The sequence below is a fragment of the Cherax quadricarinatus genome, chromosome 14, assembly GCF_038502225.1.
Source record: "Cherax quadricarinatus isolate ZL_2023a chromosome 14, ASM3850222v1, whole genome shotgun sequence".
Taxonomy (NCBI): domain Eukaryota; kingdom Metazoa; phylum Arthropoda; class Malacostraca; order Decapoda; family Parastacidae; genus Cherax; species Cherax quadricarinatus.
This window is the reverse complement of record NC_091305.1, coordinates 50253611-50275079: the sequence shown is the minus strand read 5'-3', so window position 1 is coordinate 50275079 and position 21469 is coordinate 50253611. Positions and strand designations below refer to the sequence as shown.

The 21469-nt window shown below is 38.6% G+C and overlaps 1 protein-coding gene across 12 annotated transcripts in view; it reads left to right on the top strand.

Moving 5' to 3' along the window:
• Positions 1 to 21469, top strand: part of LOC128698394 (adenylate cyclase type 1) — a 1819232-nt gene that overhangs the window by 1061478 nt on the left and 736285 nt on the right. For 10 of the 12 annotated variants that reach the window (XM_070085014.1, XM_070085006.1, XM_070085009.1 and 7 more), the window contains one exon: positions 20255 to 20440. In XM_070085014.1, the coding sequence (XP_069941115.1) occupies positions 20255 to 20440 (186 nt within the window). The remainder of the gene's footprint in view (positions 1 to 20254; positions 20441 to 21469) is intronic. The other 2 variants (XM_070085008.1, XM_070085011.1) reach the window with 1 other exon arrangement.

Below are 21469 nucleotides of genomic sequence, written 5' to 3'. Positions count from 1 at the left end.
TGTCAGTCATAGTTCTGAGGTTCATTAGCTGTGTCATAGTTCTGAGGTTCACTAGCTGTGTCAGGTATAGTTCTGAGGTTCACTAGCTGTGTCAGGTATAGTTCTGAGGTTCACTAGCTGTGTCATAGTTCTGAGGTTCACTAGCTGTGTCAAGTATAGTTCTGAGGTTCATTAGCTGTCAGTCATAGTTCTGAGGTTCATTATCTGTGTCAGTCATTGTTTTTGCAGCTATGTCAGTTATAGCTCTGAGGTTGTTGCAGCTGTCTTAGGAACCCTGCAGCAATGCAAGATCTTCCCTGGGTTCTGTATTCTGACTCTTGGGTTCTTACTATTCTCAGTTATCCTCATTGCATTACTTGCATTTTGAAAAGTGATAGAAAATTCAAATACAATAGCATAGCATTTAGTGGCAACTGCATGCAACATTCTCCTCTTTAATGTAGATACATAGTGATGGAAATAGCTTGCATGTGTTTGATGAGAGAAGGTAGTAGGTGGAGGATTACTGTCGTGTAGTCGAGTCCCTCTTAGAACAACAACTTATTTATGATACTTCCAGAAAATCAGCCAGACTCTCATTTTAATAGCATGTTCGTTTTTATATTAAATTTCTATAATAATTTTTACTTTGGAAATTCTACAAAGTTGTTCTTGATCGATTTTCAGACAGATGATACAAAATAATTGACTTAATGAAAATTCCTGGGACTGAGCTATGTAGTCTTTATTCTCTATTTATATCCTGTAAAATTAATGTAGAAATACTATAGAATTCACTGTGTATTTCACATTTTTCATAACTATAACCTTTTCATGTGTTTCAGAAGAAAGTATTAATTTATCTTTTCTATAAATACCCAAATAATGTTTAGTTGTATAAAATGGATTTTGTATATAGTGAGAGTGACTCTCGCATGAGGTTAATAATCGAACTCCGGCATTTATATTCACTAATGGGCTCTTAGTTTAACATTCAGTTAGAACTAATTTCTTTAACGTGTCTAGAAGAAAAAACTGTTTGGATTATTCAAATTCTAAGGCCTAGTAGTCTACGATAACCCAAGAAAACCATTCGTTGTGGTTTATTTCCACTGTGGTCCTTTGATGGTCTTCCGCAATACAATAAAATTTTTACTTTTTTATGCAAGACAAAAATCAGCTAACACTCAGGTATGGACTTACTGCTAGATAAACAGGGTAGCAGACATAAGGATATACAGTATACCCAATGTTACTACCTGAATTGTAATTGAGCCCAAGTCCTTAAGTTGTGAGGTGAAGCTCCTACCACCAAGTCTTGAGCTGTGTTCCAGTTTGTCTTAAAAGCCTTAACCAGTTCACAAATAATAGCCAAATGAAGAAGCTTCTCCTTGCATCAGTCATTAGTGATAAAGATGCTGTCACACAGGTATAATAATAATAATAATAATAATAATAATAATAATAATAATAATAATAATAATAAAAATAATGATCTTTATTTCTATGAGTACATGTTCAAGGGCATGGATGGAAGCCTGCATCTCATTGGCTATTCAGATAGATCATAATCATCCATCTCACTTATTGCTAGGCTTCTTTTCTTCGCATAATTGGTGTATTAAAATAAATAAATTTTACTGTGTAATGAGAGTGAATGAGCCACATTTAGTGCATATGGTGCTGTCACCCTTTTCATTTTCAGTGTCTGTATAGCTATAATTATTTACCTTAACTTGACAGGAAAGAATTATCCTCAGTCATCTTAATTTGATAGGTTATTTTATACCTTAAATACCATGTTGATTCCTTGAAGACTTACGGCACAGCAACACAGAGAGCTTCATTTCTCATCTCATTTGCTGGCTAGTTTTATACTTTTGTGTTTGAAGGATTATTTATATAATATATATAAAAAATTATATACCCAAAATAATAGAAATAACATAACACTAATGATGTTACAAGAATATTGCTTTGTGCTCACAGCTCCATGTAATGAAGAAGAATATCAATTTTATTTCCAAATAGAGCTTAGGAAAGTTACAAATACAAATACTTACAAAAACATTAAGTGTAAAAGAGTACAGCCTGTTTGTAAAGCTACTAATTATGCAGAGTTTTTCAGTCATACTAAGACTGATTAATTAGTAGCACATTTCGCCGCTGTGTGACAAAACGTTTCCTTAGTAAAGATTCCCATATGTTATATAAGTGTCTCAATCTTCAACTTGTTGGTTTTCAAAACCATTTATCTCTCTCTCTCTCTCTCTCTCTCTCTCTCTCTCTCTCTCTCTCTCTCTCTCTCTCTCTCTCTCTCTCTCTCTCTCTCTCTCTCTCTCTCTCTCTCCCTCTCTCTGTTCCATAGTCCTATCCCCCACCCTCCTCTCTAGGCTTCTCTCTCCCTCTCCCTCTCCCTCTTTCTATCTTTCTCTCTCCCCCCCCCCTTGCATTTCTCTCTCATAGCCTTTTCCCTCACCCTCCTCTCTCTCTCTCTCTCTCTCTCTCTCTCTCTCTCTCTCTCTCTCTCTCTCTCTCTCTCTCTCTCTCTCTCTCTCTTCCTCCCTCTACCCTTTCTTTCCTCCCTCTCGTTTCTCTCACTCCCCTAGTCTTATCCCTCACTCCCATCCTCCTCTCTCTCCCTCTTTCTACCCTTTCTCTCTACCCCTCTTATTCTCTCTATCCCTCCTCTAGCCTACTCCCTCCCCCTCTTATTCTCTCTCTCTCTCTCTCTCCTCTAGCCTTCTCCCTCCCCCTCACACACACCCTGAAAATACATAAACTTCTCTCTGTGGTAAAATACATAAGCTTCTTTCTGTGGTAAGAAAAAAAAAAGAAAATAATGGGTGGCCTTAGAGGGTGGAAAACAAGAGATCTGGTGGACGAACCAGGGAGGAAAGACTGGGAGTTAGAGCTCCAAAAAAGGGAGGAAGAGTGGGGAAGGAAGATAGAAGAGCTTGGCAAGATAATGGAGGAGAGGATAGCTGAAGAGTGCAGGAAATGGGAGCTACAAGTCTTAGCAGCAGAAGCTAGGATACAGTGCTTAGAAGAGAAACTAAAAAACCTAAAACAGATTAGAGAGACAAATGATAATTAAGATGTTACATCAGGAAATTCTATGTCAGGCACAGACAAGGGGATGGTAAGAAACAAAGGAGATATGCCATATGCGAAGGCCCTATCAGACCCACATTGTCTGAAGACAATGAAGGTAAGTTATATGCAGAGACTCTAACAGCAAACTGCAGTAGCAAGGAACAGCTGATCATGAAAGACAGTTCACTGAGCATAGAAGTTTCAGCAAGGACAGGGATTGAAGGCAAGAACATTTCAGTGGAGGAAACTAAAACACCTCAGAGGATGCAAATGGAGACTCAGTGGGAGGAGGAAAGGGAGAGGTCAGTTTTTGTCTACGGGCTCCAAGAAGCCAAAGGGGACAGCTTTGAAGAAATAAAACAGGAGGAGGAAAAAATGATTGAAGGCATCATGAAAATAATAGGCGAGAGTGATATGACCCAGGTGACAAATTTTCAGAGAATTGGGTGGTTTGCGAGTGGAAGGAAAAGGCCTGTCAAAGTAATTTTCAAGGAAGAATCAGCTCGAACCAGGATCCTGCAAGAGAAAGCACGACTGAGGGACAAACTGGGTTACCAGAGAGTATACATTGATTGCAACAGAACACAAGAAGAAAGGACTACACTGAAAGAGAGGGTACAGAGATGCAAGGAGGAAAGAGAGGCAATGATGAAGATGAGCAGGACCCAGACACAGGAGGAAGGGCAAACACACCCCACAGAAACTTCCGCAGAAGGACTCCAACCACAACAATCCCAACACAACTGAGCAATCTAAACCAGAACCCACACACTGTTCCCTCTGCCACCAACCCCCACATCACAAACCTCACCCCAACAGCTGCCCCCTATGGGCATTCTGACCCCACCAAGGCTCTCACTCCCCCAACCCCAATATTCTCCCAGGACCACAGTGATAGAAAAGAAGCTGAAGGTTTGGTACACAAACTCAGATGGAATAACTAATAAATATGAGGAGTGGCACGAAAGAATCAGCGAGAAATCCCCAGACATCATGACAGTCACAGAAACGAAACTCGCTGAGACAATAACAGATGCAATCTTCCCACTGGGATATCAGATCCTGAGGAAAGATAGAAGGAGTAGAGGGGGAGGAGGGTTTGCACTGCTCATAAAAAACCGATGGGGATTTGAGGAAATGGAAGGCATGGACATGATTGGAGAAAGGGACTACATAGTTATTACAATTCAGTCTGGACAACATAAAGTAGTCATTGGAGTGATGTATAACCCACCACAGAACTGCAGGAGGCCAAGAGAGGAGTACGAAGAAAACAACAGAGCGATGGTGGACACACTGGCTGAGGTGGCAAGAAGAGCTCACTCGAGCAGAGTTACTGGTAATGGGCGATTTCAGCCACAGGGAGATCGACTGGGAAAACCTGGAGCCACATGGGGGTCCCAAAACATGGGGAGCCAAGATGAAGGATGTGGTACTTGAAAATCTCATGCATCAACATGTCAGGGACACTACCAGAGAGAGAGGGGAGGATGAGCCAGCAAGACTGGATCTTGTGTTCACTCTGAGCAGTTCAGACATTGAGGACATCAATTACGAGAGGCCCCTTGGAGCTAGCGATCATGTGGTTCTGAGTTTTGATTATATAGTAGAGCTACAAGTGGAGAAGGTAACAGGAATTGAATGGGAAAAGCCAAACTACAAAAGGGGTGACTACACAGGTATGAGGAACTTCCTGCAGGAGGTTCAGTGGGACAGAGAACTAGTAGGAAAATCAGTAAACGAGATGATGGAATATGTAACAACAAAGTCCAAGGAGGCAGAGGAAAAGTTTCTTCCCAAGGGAAATAGAAATAATAGGAAGACCAAAGTGAGTCCTTGGTTTACCCAAAGGTGTAGGGAGGCAAAAACTAAGTGCACCAGAGAAAGGAAAAGGTACAGGAGGCAAAGGATTCGGGAAAATAAGATTAGTAGAAGAGCCAGAAACAAGTATGCACAGATAAGGAGGGAGGCCCAGTGGCAGTACGAGAACGACATAGCATCGAAAGTCAAGTCTGACCCAAAACTGCTGTATAGCCACATTAGGAGGAAGACAACAGTCAAAGACCAGGTGATAAGGCTGAGGAAAGAAGGTGGGGAACTCACAAGAAACAATCAAGAAGTATGTGAGGAGCTCAATATGAGATTTAAGGAAGTATTTACAGTGGCGATGGGAAGGCCTCTGGGGGGACAGAACAGAGGGGGACACCAGCAAGGAATGTACCAACAAGTGTTGGATGACATGCATACAAATGAGGAAGAGGTGAAGAAGCTGCTATGGGACATCAATACCTCAAAGGCAATGGGACCGGACAACATCTCCCCATGGGTCCTTAGAGAGGGAGCAGACATGCTGTGTGTGCCACTAACCACAATCTTCAACACATCCCTGGAAACTGGGCAGCTACCGGAGGTATGGAAGATGGCAAATGTAGTTCCCATTTTTAAAAAAAGAGACAGAAAAGAGGCACTAAACTATAGACCTGATTCACTGATGTGTATAGTATGCAAAGTTATGGAGAAGATTATCAGGAGGAGAGTGGTGGAGCACCTGGAACGGAACAAGAGTATAAACGCCAACCAGCATGGATTCATGGAAGGCAACTCCTGTGTCACAAACCTTCTGGAGTTTTATGATAAAGTAACGGAAATAAGACACGAGAGAGAGGGGTGGGTTGATTGCATCTTCTTGGACTGCAAGAAGGCCTTTGACACAGTTCCTCACAAGAGATTAGTGCAGAAGCTAGAGGATCAGGTGCATATAACAGGAAGGGCACTGCAATGGATCAGAGAATGCCTGACAGGGAGGCAACAACGAGTCATGGTACGTAATGAGGTATCACAGTGGGCACCTGTGACGAGCGGGATCCCACAGGGGTCGGTCCTAGGACCAGTGCTATTTTTGGTATATGTGAACGACATGATGGAATAGTTAGACTCAGAAGTGTCCCTGTTGGCAGATGATGTGAAGTTAATGAGGAGAATAAATAAGATGAGGATCAGGCAGAACTTCAAAGAGACCTGGACAGATTGGACACCTGGTCCAGCAACTGGCTTCTCGAATTTAACCCCGCCAAATGCAAAGTCATGAAGATTGGGGAAGGGCACAGAAGACTGCTGATGGAGGATAGGCTAAGTGGCCAAAGACTGCAAACCTCGCTCAAAGAGAAAGATCTTGGGGTGAGTATAACACCGAGCATGTCTCCGGAAGCACACATCAACCAGATAACTGCTGCAGCATATGGACACCTGGCAAACCTGAGAACAGCGTTCTGATACCTTATTAAGGAATCATTCAAGACACTGTGTACCGTGTACGTCAGGCCCATACTGGAGTATGCAGCACCTGTTTGGAACCCGCACTTGATCAAGCACGTCAAGAAATTAGAGAAAGTGCAAAGGTTTGTGGCAAGGTTAGTTCCAGAGCTAAGGGGAATGTCCTATGAAGAAAGGATAAGGGAAATCGGCCTGATGACAGTGGAGGACAGGAGGGTCAGGGGAGACATGATAACGACATATAAAATACTGTGCGGAATAGACAAGGTGGACAAAGACAGGATGTTCCAGGGAGGTGACACAGAAACAAGAGGTCACAATTGGAAGTTGAAGATTCAGATGAGTCAAAGGGATGTTAGGAAGTATTTCTTCAGTCATAGAGTTGTCAGGCAGTGGAATAGTCTAGAAAGTGAGGTAGTGGAGGCAGAAACCATACATAGTTTTAAGACGAGGTTTGATAAAGCTCATGGAGCAAGAAGAGAGAGGACCCAGTAGCAACCAGTGAAGAGGCAGAGCCAGGAGCTAGGACTCGACCCTTGCAACCACAAATAGGTGAGCGTGCACACACACACACACACACACACACACACACACACACACACACACACACACACACACACACACACTCACTCACTCACTCACTCACACTCTCTTTGTCTCTCTCTCTCTCATATATATATTCAGTGGACCCCTGACATTTGATGGCATCGACATTCGATAAATCTGATATTCGATGCATTTAACACAAAAATTTCGCCTCGACATTCGATGGAAAACCCGACATTCGATACGATTCGTACGAGACGTGTCCACGTGTCGCCTGAACTGCCCCGTGTATGCCAGTGTTTACAAGCCAGCCAGTGTGCGCGCATCTAAGGATACATTCGGTACATTTCATATTATCCATATTATCACTGTTTTTGGTGCCTGCTTCTGCAAAATAAGTAACCATGGGCCCCAAGAAAGCTAATGACTATTGAAATGAAGAAAGAGGTAATTGCAAAGTACGAAAGTGGAGTACGTGTCTCAGAGTGCATGATGATTTGGTAAAGAAATTGCCTGCAACTAGTGGTGATGTGAGTGAATTTAAGGCCAGCGAAGGTTGGTTTGAAAGATTTAAAAATCGTAGTGGCATACACAGTGTGGTAAGGTATGGTGAGGCTGCCAGTTCAAGTCCTAATGGAAGGGGATTCCCCTTCTAAACACTAACACTATCCACACACTCCCCTCCTCCCATCCCATCAATCATCACCAGATCTTCATTAAAGGTAAGTGTCAATTATTCTATGGTTATTAATCTATTGTTATTGTTGTTATTGTAATTATTCTATTGCATTAAACTTAATATTTCATGTGGTAAAATTTTTTTTTCATACTTTTGAGTGTCTTGCACGTATTAATTTGATTTCCATTATTTCTTATGGGGAAAATTGATTTGACTTTCGATATTTTTGACATTGGATGAGCTCTCAGGAACAGATTAATATCGAATGTCGGGGGTCCACTGTTTATATATATATACAGTGGACCCTCGCATAACGCTATTAATCCGTTCCTGAGAGCTCAATGTTATGCGAAATTATCGTTATGCGAATGAATTTTCCCCATAAGAAATAATGGAAATCAAATTAATCCGTTCCTGACACCCAAAAGTATGAACAAAATTTTTTTTACCACATGAAATATTCATTTTAATACACACAAACTGAAGAAGACATGCACAGTTACATGACACTTACCTTTATTGAAGATCTGGTGATGATTGATGGGATGGGAGAAGTGGAGAGTGTTGATGGTTTTAGTGTTTAGAAGGGGAATCCCCTTCCATTAGGACTTGAGGTAGCAAGTCCTTTTCCGGGGTTACTTCCCCTCTTCTTTTAATGCCACTAGGACCAGCTTCAGAGTCACTGGACTTCTGTCGTACAACATATCTGTCCATAGATACCTGTACCCCTCGTTCCTTTATGACTTTCCTAAAGTGGTTCACAACATCGTCAGTGTACAGGTTGCCAACACGGCTTGCAACAGCTGTCTGAGGGTGATTTTCATCCATAAAGGTTTGCACTTTAAGCCACATTGCACAGATTTCCTTAATCTTTGAAGTAGGTAACCTCTTCAATTTCTCTCTCCCCTCCTCCGAAGCAGTTTCCTCAGGCGTGGCCTCATGCTGTTGAAGATGATCTAGCAGCTCATCAGTGGTTAGTTCTTCATTGTCCTCCTCCACCAACTCTTCCACATCCTCCCCACTAACCTCCAACCCCAAGGACTTCCCCAATGCCACAATTGATTCCTCAACTGGCATACGCCTCTCAGGGTTAGCCTCAAATCCTTCAAAATCCCTTTGGTCTACACATTCTGGCCACAGTTTCTTCCAAGCAGAGTTCAAGTTCCTCTTAGTCACTCCCTCCCAAGCCTTACCTATAAGGTTTACACAATTGAGGATATTAAAGTGCTCTCTCTCCAAAACTCTCTTAGAGTCAATTGAGTTTCTGAGGTCACTACAAAGCACCTTTCAAACAGAGCTTTTGTGTACAGTTTTTTGAAGTTTGCAATAACCTGCTGGTACATGGGCTGCAGGAGAGGAGTGGTATAAGGAGTTAAAAACTTGACCTTAATGAAGCTCATGTCCCCACAAAGTCGCTCTGCCAAGTCTGTTGGATGACCAGGGGCATTGTCTAACACCAGGAGGCACTTAAGGTTCAATTTCTTTTCAATTAGGTAATTTTTCACATTGGGGGCAAATGCTTGGTGTAACCAGTCATAGAAAAAGTCCCTAGTGACCCATGCCTTACTGTTTGCCCTCCACAGCACACACAAATTAGCCTTGAGGATATTCTTTTGCCTGAGCGCTCTGGGAGTTTCAGAGTGATACACTAATAAAGGCTTCACTTTGCAATCACCACTAGCATTGGCACACATGAGAAGAGTAAGCCTGTCTTTCATAGGCTTATGTCCTGGGAGAGCCTTTTCCTCCTGAGTAATGTAGATCTTGCTTGGCATTTTCTTCCAAAACAGGCCTGTTTCGTCACAATTAAACACTTGTTCAGGTTTCAGTCCTTCACTGTCTATGTACTCCTTGAATTCATGCACATATTTTTCAGCTGCTTCGTGGTCCAAACTGGCAGCCTCACCATGCCTTATCACACTATGTATGCCACTACGCTTCTTAAATCTCTCAAACCAACCTATGCTGGCCTTAAATTCACTCACATCATCACTAGTTGCAGGCATTTTTCTAATTAAATCCTGATGCAACTTCCTAGCCTATTCACTTATGATCGCTTGAGAGATGCTATCTCCTGCTATCTGTTTTTCGTTTATCCACACCAATAAGAGTCTCTCAACATCTTCTATCACTTGCGATTTCTGTTTCGAAAACAAAGTTGCACCTTTGGCAAGAACAGCTTCCTTGATTTCCGTTTTCTTGGACACAATAGTAGCGATGGTTGATCGGAGTTTACTATACAACCTTGCCAGCTCGGAGACATGTACTCCTCTTTCATACTTAGCAATGATCTCTTTCTTCATCTCTATAGTAATTCTCACCCTTTTTGCTGTAGGGTTGGCACTAGAAGCTTTCTTGGGGCCCATGGTCACTTATTTTGCAGATGAAATCACCAAAAATGCTGTAATAATACGAAATGTTCCGATTGTATGCTTGGATGTTACCGCGGAGGCTGGCTGGTAAACACTGCCACCGGCGGAACATGTGAGGCTGGCTCAGGCCGCACATTGCACGCGTCTCGGACGAATAGCGTTGAGCGAGTTTTTTAGCGGTATGCAAGGCAAAATTTTAGCAATAAAATGTATCGGTATGTGGATTTAACGTTATGTGATGCCAACGGTATGCGAGGGTCCACTGTGTGTATATATATATATATATATATATATATATATATATATATATATATATATATATATATATATATATATATATATTGTTTTTTATTATCACACTGGCCGATTCCCACCAAGGCAGGGTGGCCCGAAAAAGAAAAACTTTCACCATCATTCACTCCATCACTGTCTTGCCAGAAGGGTGCTTTACACTACAGTTTTTAAACTGCAACATTAACACCCCTCCTTCAGAGTGCAGGCACTGTACTTCCCATCTCCAGGACTCAAGTCCGGCCTGCCGGTTTCCCTGAACCCCTTCATAAATGTTACTTTGCTCACACTCCAACAGCACGTCAAGTATTAAAAACCATTTGTCTCCATTCACTCCTATCAAACACGCTCACGCATGCCTGCTGGAAGTCCAAGCCCCTCGCACACAAAACCTCCTTTACCCCCTCCCTCCAACCTTTCCTAGGCCAACCCCTACCCCGCCTTCCTTCCACTACAGACTGATACACTCTTGAAGTTATTCTGTTAGGCTCCATTCTCTCAACATGTCCGAACCACCTCAACAACCCTTCCTCAGCCCTCTGGACAAAGTTTTGGAAATCCCGCACATCCTCCTAACTTCCAAACTACGAATTCTCTGCATTATATTCACACCACACATTGCTCTCAGACATGACATCTCCACTGCCTCCAGCCTTCTCCTCGCTGCAACATTCATCACCCATGCTTCACACCCATATAAGAGCATTGGTAAAACTATACTCTCATACATTCCCCTCTTTGCCTCCAAGGACAAAGTTCTTTGTCTCCACAGACTCCTAAGTGCACCACTCACCCTTTTCCCCTCATCAATTCTATGATTCACCTCATCTTTCATAGACCCATCCGCTGACATGTCCACTCCCAAATATCTGAATACATTCACCTCCTCCATACTCTCTCCCTCCAATCTGATATCCAATCTTTCATCACCTAATCTTTTTGTTATCCTCATAACCTTACTCTTTCCTGTATTCACTTTCAATTTTCTTCTTTTGCACACCCTACCAAATTCATCCACCAATCTCTGCAGCTTCTCTTCAGAATCTCCCAAGAGCACAGTGTCATCAGCAAAGAGCAACTGTGACAACTCCCACTTTGTGTGTGATTCTTTATCTTTTAACTCCATGCCTCTTGCCAAGACCCTCGCATTTACTTCTCTTACAACCCCATCTATAAATATATTAAACAACCACGGTGACAAGATAAGAAGATTTCGTTCGGATTTTTAACCCCGGAGGGTTAGCCACCCAGGATAACCCAAGAAAGTCAGTGCGTCATCGAGGACTGTCTAACTTATTTCCATTAGGGTCCTTAATCTTGTCCCCCAGGATGCGACCCACACCAGTCGACTAACACCCAGGTACCTATTTGCTGCTAGGTGAACAGGACAACAGGTGTAAGGAAACGTGTCAGAATTTCCACCCGCCGGGAATCGAACCCGGGCCCTCCGTGTGTGAAGCGGGAGCTTTAGCCACCAGGCCACCGGGCCACCACACATCCTTGTCTAAGGCCTACTTTTACTGGGAAATAATTTCCCTCTTTCCTACATACTCTAACTTGAGCCTCACTATCCTTGTAAAAACTCTTCACTGCTTTCAGTAACCTACCTCCTACACCATACACCTGCAACATCTGCCACATTGCCCCCTATCCACCCTGTCATACGCCTTTTCCAAATCCATAAATGCCACAAAGACCTCTTTAGCCTTATCTAAATACTGTTCACTTATATGTTTCACTGTAAACACCTGGTCCACACACCCCCTACCTTTCCTAAAGCCTCTTTGTTCATCTGCTATCCTATTCTCCATCTTACTCTTAATTCTTTCAATAATAACTCTACCATACACTTTACCAGGTATACACAACAGACTTATCCCCCTATAATTTTTGCACTCTTTTATATATATATATATATATATATATATATATATATATATATATATATATATATATATATATATATATATATATATATATATATATATATTGGCAGTTTGGAGGGATATGTTGTGTATCTTTATACGTATATGCTTCTAAACTGTTGTATTCTGAGCACCTCTGCAAAAACAGTGATTATGTGTGAGTGTGGTGAAAGTGTTGAATGATAATGAAAGCATTTTCTTTTTGGAGATTTTCTTTCTTTTTTGGGTCACCCTGCCTCGGTGGGAGACGGCCAACTCGTTGAAAAAAAAAAAAAAAATATATGTATATATATATATATATATATATATATATATATATATATATATATATATATATATATATATATATATATATATATATATGCAATAAGATCACAGTAAACAGGTGATTTCAGAATATGCAAAACAACCACTCTGAAAGAATAGAGAAATTCCAAGCGCTTTCGTGACTAATGTGAGTAGTCACGACCGCGCTTGGAATTTCTCTATTCTTTCAGAGTGGTTGTTTTGCATATATATATATATATATATATATATATATATATATATATATATATATATATATATTATATATGTACAGTGGAACCTCAAAAATTGAACTGCTCCCAACACAACCAATTTTGTAAGTGTATTTTTGTAAGTGCTTTTATAAGCGTATTTTTGAGGGTCTGAAATGGACTAATCTAATTTACATTATTCCTGATGGGAATAAATTCATTCGGTAAAGGCACTCGAACAGCCTTCTGGACTGAAGAAAGTTCGATATTTGAGGTTCCACTGCATATATATATATATATATATATATATATATATATATATATATATATATATATATATATATATATATATATATATATATATATATATATATATATATATATACACAGTGGACCCCCGCTTAACGATCACCTCCAAATGCGACCAGTTATGTAAATGTATTTATGTAAGTGCATTTGTACGTGTATGTTTGGGGGTCTGAAATGGACTAATCTTCTTCACAGTATTTCTTATGGGAACAAATTCGGTCAGTATTGGCACCTGAACATGCTTCTGGAATGAAAAAATATCGTTAACTGGGGGTCCACTGTATATATATATATATATATATATATATATATATATATATATATATATATATATATATATATATATATATATATATATATATATATATATATATATACTATATAGGTTAGGTATCTTAGGATATGAAGTTAATTCGTTCCAGAAGGCTGTTTGAGTGTCGATACACGTTGACTCCCAAATATCTGAAAACATTCTCTTCTTCCATATATATATATATATATATATATATATATATATATATATATATATTTTTTTTTTTTTATTATCACACCGGCCGATTCCCACCAAGGCAGGGTGGCCCGAAAAAGAAAAACTTTCACCATCATTCACTCCATCACTGTCTTGCCAGAAGGGTGCTTTACACTACAGTTTTTAAACTGCAACATTAACACCCCTCCTTCAGAGTGCAGGCACTGTACTTCCCATCTCCAGGACTCAAGTCCGGCCTGCCGGTTTCCCTGAATCCCTTCATAAATGTTACTTTGCTCACACTCCAACAGCACGTCAAGTATTAAAAACCATTTGTCTCCATTCACTCCTATCAAACACGCTCACGCATGCCTGCTGGAAGTCCAAGCCCCTCGCACACAAAACCTCCTTTACCCCCTCCCTCCAACCCTTCCTAGGCCGACCCCTACCCCGCCTTCCTTCCACTACAGACTGATACACTCTTGAAGTCATTCTGTTTCGCTCCATTCTCTCTACATGTCCGAACCACCTCAACAACCCTTCCTCAGCCCTCTGGACAACAGTTTTGGTAATCCCGCACCTCCTCCTAACTTCCAAACTACGAATTCTCTGCATTATATTCACACCACACATTGCCCTCAGACATGACATCTCCACTGCCTCCAGCCTTCTCCTCGCTGCAACATTCATCACCCACGCTTCACACCCATATAAGAGCGTTGGTAAAACTATACTCTCATACATTCCCCTCTTTGCCTCCAAGGACAAAGTTCTTTGTCTCCACAGACTCCTAAGTGCACCACTCACTCTTTTTCCCTCATCAATTCTATGATTCACCTCATCTTTCATAGACCCATCCGCTGACACGTCCACTCCCAAATATCTGAATACGTTCACCTCCTCCATACTCTCTCCCTCCAATCTGATATTCAATCTTTCATCACCTAATCTTTTTGTTATCCTCATAACCTTACTCTTTCCTGTATTCACCTTTAATTTTCTTCTTTTGCACACCCTACCAAATTCATCCACCAATCTCTGCAACTTCTCTTCAGAATCTCCCAAGAGCACAGTGTCATCAGCAAAGAGCAGCTGTGACAACTCCCACTTTGTGTGTGATTCTTTATCTTTTAACTCCACGCCTCTTGCCAAGACCCTCGCATTTACTTCTCTTACAACCCCATCTATAAATATATTAAACAACCACGGTGACATCACACATCCTTGTCTAAGGCCTACTTTTACTGGGAAAAAATTTCCCTCTTTCCTACATACTCTAACTTGAGCCTCACTATCCTCGTAAAAACTCTTCACTGCTTTCAGTAACCTACCTCCTACACCATACACTTGCAACATCTGCCACATTGCCCCCCTATCCACCCTGTCATACGCCTTTTCCAAATCCATAAATGCCACAAAGACCTCTTTAGCCTTATCTAAATACTGTTCACTTATATGTTTCACTGTAAACACCTGGTCCACACACCCCCTACCTTTCCTAAAGCCTCCTTGTTCATCTGCTATCCTATTCTCCGTCTTACTCTTAATTCTTTCAATTATAACTCTACCATACACTTTACCAGGTACACTCAACAGACTTATCCCCCTATAATTTTTGCACTCTCTTTTATCCCCTTTGCCTTTATACAAAGGAACTATGCATGCTCTCTGCCAATCCCTAGGTACCTTACCCTCTTCCATACATTTATTAAATAATTGCACCAACCACTCCAAAACTATATCCCCACCTGCTTTTAACATTTCTATCTTTATCCCATCAATCCCGGCTGCCTTACCCCCTTTCATTTTACCTACTGCCTCACTATTTTTTTTTTTTTTTTTTTCAACAAGTTGGTCGTCTCCCACCGAGGCAGGGTGACCCAAAAAAGAAAGAAAATCCCCAAAAAGAAAATACTTTCATCATCATTCAACGCTTTCACCACACTCACACATTATCACTGCTTTTGCAGAGGTGCTCAGAATACAACAGTTTAGAAGCATATACGTATAAAGATACACAACATATCCCTCCAAACTGCCAATATCCAATATATATATATATATATATGGAAGAAGTGAATGTTTTCAGATATTTGGGAGTTGACGTGTCAGCAGATGGATTTATGAAGGATGAGGTTAATCATAGAATTGAAGGAAAAAAGGCGAGTGGTGCATTGAGGTATATGTGGAGACAAAAAACATTATTCATACAGGCAAAGAAGGGAATGTATGAAAGTATAGTAGTACCAACACTCTTATATGGGTGTGAAGCTTGGGTTGTAAATGCTGCAGTGAGGAGGTGGTTGGAGGCAGTGGAGATGTCCTGTCTAAGGGCAATGTGTGGTGTAAATATTATGCAGAAATTTCGGAGTGTGGAAACTAGGAGAAGGTGTGGAGTTAATAAAAGTATTAGTCAAAGGGCTGGCTGAAGAGGGGTTGTTGAAGTGGTTTGTTCATTTATAGAGAATGGATCAAAGTAGAATGACATGGAGAGCGTATTAATCTATAGGGGAAGGAAGGCGGGGTAGGGGTAGTCCTTGAAAAGGTTGGAGGGAGGGGGTAAAGGAGGTTTTGTGGGTGAGGGGCTTGGACTTCCAGCAAGCGTGCGTGAGCGTGTTAGATAGGAGTGAGTGGAGATGAATGGTATTTGGGACCTGACGAGCTGTTGGAGTGTGAGCAGGGTAATATTTTGTGAAGGGATTCAGGGAAACCGGTTATTTTTATATAGCCGGACTTGAGTCCTGGAAATGGGAAATACAATGCCTGCACTTGAAAGGAGAGGTTTGGGATATTGGCAGTTTGGAGGGATATGTTGTGTATCTTTATACGTATATGCTTCTAAACTTGTATTCTGAGCACCTCTGCAAAAACAGTGATTATGTGTGAGTGAGGTAAAAGTGTTGAATGATGATGAAAGTATTTTCTTTTTGGGGATTTTCTTTGTTTTTGGATCACCCTGCCTCGGTGGGAGACAGCCGACTTGTTTAAAAAAAAAATTATATATATATATATATATATATATATATATATATATATATATATATATATATATATATATATATATATATATTATATATATATATATATATATATATATATATATATATATATATATATATATATATATATATATATATATTATATTATATATATACAGGAAGGCCCCACTTTACGGCGTTTCACTTTACGGCGTTCCGCTAATACGGACATTTCAAATTATGACCAAAACTCGCTATACGGCTCCCCCCACCTGACTTTCTAATATGGTCACCGTGCCCCACCCTGTTTGTTTACATTCTCCATGAGCTCAGTAAGCACTAAGTCTCTCCATTTTGTCTGGAAACTCCAAAATTTCAAATGTTTTTAAAAGTTATTTCATATTTTATATATACTCTGATAATTATACTTATGTATACCTGTACCTAAATAAACTTACATACTGTGCTGGCATGCAGGTACATATTAAAATTGGTAAGTGTCTTATGTCTCCAGACGTCATATTAGTAATGATAATAATAATCATCGAGTCATTTAAATGTCGTATATTACGTTAATATACACATTTTCATTAATCCATCCATGATATTTTTTTCAAAATTATATAATAAACACGATGCATAACATATAAATAAGATAAATACACCCCACAGTAGAATAAATAAACATAAATGTGAGATGTGGTAGCAGACGACTTGCACAAGTGACGCCATATTAGAAATGATAATAATAATAATAACAATACTCACCGAGTCTCATTAAATGTCGTATATTACGGTAATATACACAATTTCATTAATCCATCCATGATATTTTTTTTCAAAATTATATAATAAACACAATACATAACATAAAAAGATGATAAATACACCCCACAATAGAATAAATAAACAAATATAAGATGTGGGAGCCACATAACTTGTACAAGTGACGGCAAGAATAACATTTTCTCTAATCTAACATAAGAGAAAATGTGTTACTGGGGGTAACTGTAGAAAATTATTCCTTTCGTATGTAAGTAAGTTTATTCAGGTATACACAAATACAGTTACATAGATTATCATACATAACAACATACGTGTAGAGAACCTAGGATAACCCAAAAAAGTCAGTGTGACTTATTTCCATTGCCTTCACTCAGAGCTTCATTTCTTCTCAAAATGATGTTACATGAGAATGGGAGTGTTCTTCTTTATTAATTCTACCGTATCAATGTAGAGACAACCTGTACACAATGTAACTTGTACACAAACCAGATGTGTACACTTCGTTTGTTTACAAAACTTACGTTCGCCTGGTTTGTTTACATAACTCTGCGCCTGTCCCCTCTCATGTACTCATTCTTTCTCTCTCTCATTTATTCGTTTTATCTCATTTACTTACTCCTGACCCTACATTAAGACTAGAAATATTTTAAGGTAAGTAATGAGTGAACTGTATATACATTTTATCGCTCTGGGATGCTTAAATATCATAGAATAGTATGTGTGGGTGGGGTGGCCTGGTAAGGTAGCCTGGCTATTACCATACATACCACACTTGATTTCTTACAATAAATACTACTTGTCTCACCCTAGATTAAGACTATAAATATTTTAAGGTAAGTAATGAGTGCACTATGTGTGTATTGTACTTTTTTATTGTTTTTTGATGCCTGGTTCTATTGCTAACTTAATATATGTTAGTGTAAACTTGTTATCTAGTGTTTGTATGCATTTATAAGTGGAAAAAAAGGGTGTTCCACTTTACGGCGGTTTCTGCTTTACGGCGGTAGCCTGGAACCTAACCTGCCGTATAAGTGGGGCCCTCCTGTATATATATATATACATATATATATATATATACATATATATATATACATATATATATATATATATATATATATACACATATATATACATATATATACATATATATACATATATATATATATACATATATATATATATGTATATAATTATATAAGTATATATATATATATATATATATATATATATATATATATATATATATATATATATATATATATATATATATATATATATATATATATATAATTATATATATAATTATATATATATATATAATTATATATATATATATAATATATATATATATATATATATATATATATATATATATATATATATATATATATATATATATATATATATATATATATATATATATAACAACAACAGCTTACTGGAGTGAAGGATGTGAGAAGAATTGTAAAATAAATTCAGTGAGAAGTACTCTCTTCACATCCATGGCTGGAGTGGAGACTATTCAGCCTGCTACCAGATATCAGAAATATTGCTGAAACTAATGCAGAAGTCTTTAAGAGGAAATTGGATCACTTTCTCTGCAAGTTCCAGATCATGTAGGCTGTGATGGCTATGTGGGCTGATAACAGCAACAGACTGGTTGAACAGGCACTCAGTAAGGATGCTTGGACAAAGGTTAGCCTGGTAGGCTAGAGAAACTCTCACAATTGGTGACAGTATATGACACAGGCATATTAGAATGGGAGGCCACAATTTAGAATTATTAAAATAAATAGTATATTAGAATGCCAGATGTATGGGAGAAATGGGCTCCAAATCATCTATAAAAAATACTAATGAATAATTAAATAGAGAGGGAATATTACGAGTAGAGCTGTCTCATACTTTTTGAACTACTTATATGAATGTATATTTAGATACATAAAATGAAAGTAAAAACTGATTTAATTTTACTAAATAGAAACACTTGAAAAGGCATTGTTAAATAAGGTTATTATGAAAAGTCTAGTCACATATTTGATTTACAAAACATTTTCTTAAAACATTAGGGTGTAGTGAATATTTTGAGCCTCGGATAGTGCAGTACAGTCAGCTTTTACTAAAATAAAGTTTTTTTTTCCTTTGGCTAATGTTTGTTGTATAAAATTATTCATGGACGAAGAAGTTAGTTAGACATTATGTTCAGTCTTTATAGACTTGACAAAGCACTTGGAAAACTTTCTTTTATATATTTAAATATTTTTGAATGGAATCATTACAAAAGCTGGAATTTTACATATTTTGTTGTTTTTGTGTATACTTATAATATATTTGTAAAGATTCTATCAGGTATTTAATATGACCAATTAATCATTAAACTTTATTAGAAAGTTAATAATTTAAATCCAGGGCTGGCTCAAGTCTTAAAAGTTTATGTACTGTCTCATTAAATGAGAATTTTGAACCCAAAATACACAAGAAAATTATATTCCCAGGATTTTTTCCAGTTCTTAGATTTAACATTTGCATTTTCAAAGGTTGACTGTACAATGCAATATTTTTTAAGTATATCTAAATTTACATTAGCTCAGTCCAGTCAGACAAGTCCATGATAAATGGTACAGATCATAAAGGAATATTTTGTTAAGACAATATATCATAGTTTTTTGACGTGTGTAGTTAGGAGTATATGTAGACTCTAGACAGTCATAGAAGGTACTTGCTTATAGAACTTCTGAATCTATTCAGTAACTAACCTCTCTTCTTGTTCCTGTGGTGATGGTGGGTATATTGGAGGAGGCTGGGTGGTGTGAAGAGTATTGGAGGCTGCATCTCCTCCTCTACCTCTCTCACCCTCCCTCCTCTAGTGGCCCAACCATCTCCACACCTCTTTCTTCCTCAACACATCCATCAACTTGGCCAACCTGTGGTGTGAACTACACTGATTACCACTACCTCGACCACTGTTTTGATGGCTATGATTGGCTCTCAAACATCATCATGTGACCCATGTATTTGGCAATGTGTGGTGTTGCAACAACTTCATCACTGCAGCCCTTCCTGTTCAACACTCTTCAGGTTTGGTCAGCCATAGGGTCATCACACCGCAGGAAATTATCCTTCAAGAATGTGAGCAACGTGGTAGTACAACTTCTGCACTCCATAAAATACTCCATGGAGGTTCCCTTCTCCAACATGGCAGTACCTCCCCCAGACAAGAACACATCCATCACCAAAAAGGTAAATTCCTGTCAGTTATTATTGTTAACATTTTATAGTTACTATCAAAATATGTGACCAGTTTCTGCTGCTCCATCCAGCTTTTCTCCTGCTTTATTTAGATGAATCAGTGTGCCACTGTGAAACAAGTAACTGCATATTCATCTTCCATAAAGTTGTGACTTGCTTATCCTTGATTAGCCTTAGGTTATTGCTAAAACTGTAGTCTGCCTTTTGCTGTCTTTATATTAGGTAATGATAATTTTAAAGTTATTTACATTTAGCAAAATCTTTAAATTATAGCAGTCCAGATTATAGCTGAAAGTTATTGCTTAAGTTATATATTTTGCACTTGTTAGTATTTTTTCAGTTACCCTTTTTCAAAAACAATTTGCTGTGGTCAGTTTTCTTATGATACAGATCAATTTTCACTGCACTTCAACATTAAATCTGAATAATTTGTAGTCCAGTTAGATCTGTGATTATTGTAGGTTAATATAGGCACAGTGGAAGAGTGAGATTTATTTTAATTGCAATATTCTTTATAAAGTTGCGTAATCACAAACACGAATAGTTATACAGTACTTTAATGCGTGTAATAATATTAAATATTGTACAAAAAATGAAGAGGCATCTACATTTGAACTTTGTTCATTGGAGCATAATTTAGTTATTTTTATATTCAGTGCCTTGAGATGAATAATGTTCTTCATACAGAATATGTATTTTCTTGTTAAAGTTCAATTCAGCACCAAGAGTCTTTTGATGGAGACAATGGCAAGGTGCCAGTAGTTAATGAAAACTATACAAATCCAGGAGAGTCCTTTATTTGTATATTTCATCCAATTCTGGGCCTTATTGTATTACTTGATAAAGCCCAATATTTGATAAAATATTTTATAAATAAAGGTCTCCACTTCATTTAGGCCTTTTTAACCAAGAGACTTTTATTTGCCTACCAGATTCTTTTATGATAAGACAGCTCAAACTACAATAGTCTCCCACAATATTCTATTGTATTATTTCTTCTACAACTTATTTACATATATA